This window comes from Muntiacus reevesi, chromosome X (genome assembly GCF_963930625.1).
Source record: "Muntiacus reevesi chromosome X, mMunRee1.1, whole genome shotgun sequence".
In the NCBI taxonomy this organism is placed as follows: domain Eukaryota; kingdom Metazoa; phylum Chordata; class Mammalia; order Artiodactyla; family Cervidae; genus Muntiacus; species Muntiacus reevesi.
In genome coordinates this window covers 90,996,798-91,003,212 of record NC_089271.1, presented here as the reverse complement: position 1 = coordinate 91,003,212, position 6,415 = coordinate 90,996,798, and the positions used below count along the sequence as shown (strand labels likewise).

Sequence of the window (6,415 nt, the reverse complement as noted above, 5' to 3'; positions counted from 1 at the left end):
CCTGATTTTCCATATCCTAATTGTCCCTTCTATGCATTTCTGTGTAGCATAATTATATTGTATAGGCTTTCCTTTTTGAGTGATTTTTCCAAGACATAGCTCTAGATACACAAATTTTAATTCATACATTAAACAGCTAATTGCTCAAATGCTGCTCAATTGTTAGGGTGTTAAGAATGTAATGATTTAATTGTCAAGTTGCTTTAGCATTTCTTATATAAATGCTAACAATAGTAATTCTTTTATTGCAGGATTCATCTTTTTTTGCCCTGTGTGAAGTGATCAGTTCTACTTGCTTGTCTTCAGAGTGGAACCTCAGGATGGCCAGAGTAACCTCCTGGTGTGTATTCTCATCTGCTCTCTGTTGGCTCACTTTCTGTGTCAGGTATCAAGTTTGGACATTGCCTTGAAGTGAAAGTCACTCAGTCATGTCTGACTCTTTGTGACCCTTTGTTTTAGGGAAGCCAATCACAAAACCAGCCCTGGGCTGGATACTATTTGTCTTGTGCTTTGTATAAGCATTCAGATAAACTGTCTGAACAGGGCCTTGGGTATTTTCAGTACCTATGCAGTCATTCCAATGTAGTATTGCCTTTTCCCTACTGCTGTCATGACTTCTTTTCAAGAAATGGCAGCCTATGGCCGTCAACAACTTTAGCGTACCTCCTGTGGCTTCCTTTTCACAGCTCTTGGCCGTTTTTCCTCTATACCTTTTAAGATATTCCTTTTGGTTCATACCTATTGTCTTCTGTGAATGAAGTGAAAGTCACTCAGTTGTGTCCAACTCTTTTGCGACACCATGGACTGTATCCTCTGTCCATGGGATTTCCCAGGCAAGAATACTGTGCCATTCCCTTCTCCAGGAGGATTTTCCTGACCCAGGGGTCGAACCCAGGTCTCCTGCATTACAAGCAGGTTCTTTACCATCTGAGCCACCAGGGAAGCCCCTATTGTCTATGATCAATAAATCTAAACAATACCCTTACTCCTCCATGGAATGAAAATGAAAGTTACCAGACTTTTCCCATCAATCTCTTTTGAGTCCAGCAAAATGCCAACAACAAAAAAATGAGGCTGAGAGAATAAGGAATCTTAAAAGAAGCCCTACTGGGAGGACTGGATTAAAATCTCCCTAGGCCAAAATTTTGTACTAAGGGAAAATTGGTTAAAAAAGGGCCATTGACTGCTTTCCATGTAAAGGCTATTTCACATGGGGTTTACTGAATTGTTTTTTTAATTCACACTCCTCATGATTTGTTGGCATAAATACCAAGTTCTTGCTTGATTTCCATGTATCAGTTATCCCTGATGCTCATTCATGGGCAAGGGCCTTAGGGATAGTATGGTTCCAGTTTTCACAGTATGCTTGGGTAGACCCTGGAGACAGTGCCTTAGTCACCAGGCGGAGGTGCTGCACAGGGAGGGGGAGGAGACAAGAAGGCCTCCAGACACCCCCACCACCATAGCAACTTTGTATTTCTATTTTATATCTTAGATTCCTTTTCATTTCAGGAAAAGCCTGCTAATCCAGTTCTCTTGTTTTACAGTTGAGGTTTGAATTTTCTACCCTCAATATTTGAAATGAGGACTTTGAATGTCATTAGGGCTGACAGTACCCTTTCTATCAAGGTTCTGAAATAAATTTCTGAGACTGACAAACAAGAGCTCAAATTGTTGCTCTGGGACTTAACCTCTAAGAGGATGTGGGCAAATGGTCTACTTTTTCTTTCCCCTTGTGTCTAGCAGCAGCAAACATATACTTGGTGTTCAAGTGTACTGCCTGAATCTGACAGACCCACTTCTTACTATGTATGTTAGCTGAGCAAGCAATACTACTTTGTAAGAACAGACAAATCGGTTTGTGTCCAAAGGTAATGAAGAATAAGAAATGATGATACAGTAAAATAAGAAATTATACAGTAAAAAAAATACGTGTGTATGGTAGTTGTTCAATCGTGTTCAACTCTTTGTGACCCATGGACTGAAGCCCACCAGGATCCTCTGTCCATGGAATTTTTCAGGCAAGAATACTGGAATGGTTTGCCATTCCTTCCTTCAGTGGGACACGAACATGAACTTGGGCAAATTCCAGGAGATAGTGAGGGATAGGGAAGCCTAGTATGCTGCAGTCCATGGGGTTACATAGAATCACAACTTAGTGACTGAACAAAAAGAAAATGATCAGTGCACATCCCCAGGCCCCATCTTCAATCAGTCTCCGATGTATTTCTTACTATCCTCCTTACTCACTTCACCTTCAGCCACACTCACTTTCTGATTCTTCCACTACACTGGTGTTCCCTCCTTAGGGCCTTTGGACTTGGCATCACCCTTCCCTGAAATGCTCTTCTCTCAGATACCTACATGACTTGGTTGCTTAGTTCTTTCAGGTCTCTGCTGAAAGGTCACCTCCCCCAGGAGGCCTTCTCCTACCATCTTCAGCTAAAATAATAATGCCCCACAAACATGCCCTGATACCCTCACTCTGCTTCTTCTGCATGGCACTCCTTATATTGACATATGGATGTGTTTGTGGCCTGTCTCCCCTCACTAAAACAGAAGCTGCATGAAGGCAGGGACCATTTCTGAGCACTGCTGACATCCTGGTCCCCAAAACGGTGTGTGGCAGAGTAAGTGCTTAAATGTTTATTTTATTGTATTTTCTAGAGTTTTCAAACTTTCTTTGTAGTGCCTATATGGTGGGAAGTTAAGCAGGGACTAGAGGCTTCTAGAAATGTGTATTTCCCAGTCTTCATGGATTGGCACTAGAGGCTCCCAACAAGAGTTCCAATTTAGGTCTACACTCCATTCCACTAGGATGTGAAGTAAGAGAAATGGGATCCAGTCTCGAGAATCTCTTCCACTACACTCAGGGAACTGACTGCCAGTACTGAACTCCTTCCCCTCCATCTCATTTCAAAGTCCTCTTTTCTCTCAGAAAGGTCAGGGGTTGCTATAATACCGTGCCATAACTTGCACAGAACAGGTACCCAGGCTGACTACATTTCAGCCTTGGAACCAGCCCACTTGGAACCAAATCTCTCCAGGGTGCAGGTGATAATCAGAATAGAAAGCCTTCCCAGTCACAGACTTGAATCTTGTAGCTTTTATTTCAGTGATTAAAAGATGCAGTAAATGAAAACTACACTGATTTACATTAGGCATGCACCTCGACCTGATACTGCTGTTAGTTTCTGACTGGCCCAAATCTTAATTTTTTTCATTGAGGCACATCGTTGAATTTTTTTGAACTCTGATACACAGGGTAAGTTAACTTCTTCTCTGTGGCAGTTTAGTATGAAAATTACATTCACTGGCTAGATTCCTTTAACTAAAGGCCTCTAGACTCTCAGGCAACCTGTACTAGCTCGAGATCATATGTCATATAGATATTTAAGTGAATCATGGTATAAGGGAGACAGAGAATCTAGAAAGTTGAAATATAATTTTTCCAGCACTGATAATTAAACACTAGATAAGGAGGCCTACAGTTGAGTACCAAATTACTCTTCCCCTACTGCTGCCATTTCTGAGAGACACAAAGATGTATACTGATCTCCCCCAAAATCTGAAATGAATCCACACAAATAACAGATTATTACCTATCTGGTCCCAGTATCAAATTATACAGCAATTCCACTATTAAAATTATAGGAAGCAGTTAATGGGACTACAAGAAAAGCATCATCCCACAAACAGTAATATGCATCTAGTAGAGTTTTTCATTCATCTGTCAATTGTTTTCACAAGATTAGCATTAAAAAAACACAACCCCAAATACATCTGACCCTCAAATCCCCCACATCAAAAATTGGTCTTTGTTCATTCTCAGATGACAGGATGTCCCAAGAGTGACAAAGGTGGGGGCCAATTCCCCCATAGCCTTTTCTTCAACTATCCCATCAACCGCTCTTCATCTCTTGAACTACCTTCCTTTTCCAAAGAGGTAATGCTGAGGTCAGTCAGAAAGGCTTTCTGAGAAGACTGGCTTGGACTTCTGCGTCTGTTCCAGTCGATTCAAGATGAATTGGCTTGTGTCAATGAAGCGCTCAACGCAGTTCACAAAACAGGCCTCAGCCCGACTGTCCAACTTTGGCCCAGGCTTGTCCATGCACTTTTCCTGCTCAGGACAAGACACAGAATCACAAAAGGAATTTGAAAAAAAAAAAAAAAAAAAAAAGAAGAAGGTGGACCTTCTTGTTGCTTAGAGGAAAAACTTCACCTAAAAACAGTATCTGATATGTTAATCACAATTCACACTCAACAGTTTACTTTGTGGCAATTTTCCACAGCCTTAAATTCTCACAGCAACCCTATGGAACAGATTCTGTTTATTATTAATCTTCATTTTACAAAGAGGGAAGCTGTGGCACAGAGATACTAAGTCACAGGGTCAGAAAATGATGGTGCTGAGATATTACAGAGCAAGACAAATGACAAAATACAAGGAAAGTTAACCCTTCACTGAATTTGGTTACAACTCTACAATGCTGCTTGCATTAAGTGCCTTTAAATTAACTGCAGAATAAATGGGTGAAAGGATAGATCATTGCAACAAGACACCATAAAAGCTACCAAAGGAAAAAAAAAGTATGACTGGAGATTCCATAATATCTACTTAGGCCAGAGGCTCTTGAATCCTCTCTCAAGACGAATGGAAAATTGTATGAATTTTCCTAAAGTGCCCACTGCTTTCAGATTCTTAAAGGAGTCTTTAACCACACCACCACCTGGTCCAAATGTATCGAATCAGATATTTAAAAGAATCAAACCGCTCTAGTTCAAGGCAGATGAGAACTAAGCAATCATTTGTTAAAGGTCAGAGTCCAGCTATACCATAAGTTTATAATTCAAATGAATTTCGTTCATTATTCTGTTGTGTACACAAGCCTCAGACTTTCCACTTTCAAGGAAATTTATCCTTGGCTTCTGAATTCTGTGAATTTTGTATGTAAAGGCAGAGTAGTTATGGTGTCCTTGGCAGCCAGAGAACACTCTGATTCCAAGCTGCAAACAAATGCCTTCTACCCTTTTGCCAAAGTCCCCTAACAGGGCATACTCAGTTCCTCAACCTTCAGACCTGAAACGGCTTGGTATTACACAACAATCCAACAAGAAGGCAAAAAAATGTGTATGTTGGTAGAGATTACTCCACTTTTTTGGTTCGTGGGTTAGAGCCACTCCTCAGCAGGGACGGTTAGAGCAACTAAGTAATCAAGGCAAACTCTGAGGCGTGCAGGGACGGGAGATTCACTGATTCTCTGGGACTCAGGATGCCAAACATTAAATACCAATAGTGGGGGCGCTCATCGGTCCTGGTGACCAGCACTAGGTAGCTTCAACCTTGAATGCCTAAAGTTCTGGTTGAGACAACAGCACAAGTCTACAATACCCAATCCTCTGCACTAACAAAGCCGAGGTCCGGAGCGACACCCCTCCTGAGAAGCGGAGTCACCCTTTTCCCCTCCCGGCTTGGCCTGAGGAACCTAAGGAAACCAAGGGGTGCTGCCGGGTCCTGTCCCTTCCCCGAATCCTAGACGTCGGGGCGAGTTGCGCGAGGCAAGGACAGGCAAGTAGGTTCTGTGGTCAGGTCCCAGCCCCAGGCACCTTACCCAACAAAGTTCCGTCATCTGGTGCACCAGCTGCTGGAAGCGCTGCTTCTGAGTCTCCACCTCAATGAAATGCTGCAGCTGCGGGTCTACCGAGCCCAAACCCGCCGCGGAGGAAGAGGAGGAATCCATCCCAGCGCGGTCACGCGTGCGGAGACGAACTCCACAGCAACTCACCGACCTTCACGTGTCTCCGCGGCGGAACCGGAACCACATCCCGCTGCCTCTGGGACCGCCCCGCGAGCGCACTGCGCGGGCGCGCGGCCCTGTGTGGGGGCCCGCCCCCGTCCCCACCCCGCCCCGGGGGCCCGCCCCCGTCCCCACCCCGCCCCGGGGGCCCGCCCCCGTCCCCCCTCGGGCCCGCCCCCGTCCCCCCGCCCCCCACCATCTCGGGTTCTGGGCTCTCCTTCCAGCCGTCCACGCGCCTCCCTCCGCCCGTGCGCGACCCCGCGGCGGCGCCGTGTCTGCGACCGGAGGTCTCAGGACTGTCCGCCCAGCTCCGTGGCGCTGTCGGGACGTTATTTCAAAAAGAAAAGAAAGAAGGTTAAAAAAAGGAAGTTACTTCGGACCATGTGACCCGTTCCCGACCGGCCCAACAGCCCTGCCCCAGTCGGGTTCCAAATTGACCCACGCTTTCCCCGCCGCCGCGCTGGTGCTCGGCAGGGACGGCTGGGCCTGTAGCTTTGCTGTCCTGGGCCCCTGGCTCTAGTTCTTTAATGGAATTTACCCCGCCTGACGTAGCAAAAAGTGGCGCTGGCAGATTTTGTCTCCACCTGTCAGATTCATTCCGATGATATCTAATGCCT

General features: G+C 45.1%; 1 protein-coding gene across 1 annotated transcript; it reads right to left on the bottom strand.

Annotated features, from left to right (window-relative positions):
- Positions 1 to 3,091: 3,091 nt before the first annotated feature.
- TIMM8A (translocase of inner mitochondrial membrane 8A) lies at positions 3,092 to 5,825 on the bottom strand. Its single transcript, XM_065915844.1, has 2 exons — positions 5,613 to 5,825; positions 3,092 to 4,120 (listed from the first exon to the last, which is right to left on the bottom strand). Exons 1-2 carry the CDS (start codon positions 5,739 to 5,741, stop codon positions 3,959 to 3,961), a joined length of 291 nt encoding a protein of 96 aa, XP_065771916.1. The 5' UTR covers positions 5,742 to 5,825; the 3' UTR covers positions 3,092 to 3,958.
- Positions 5,826 to 6,415: the final 590 nt, after the last annotated feature.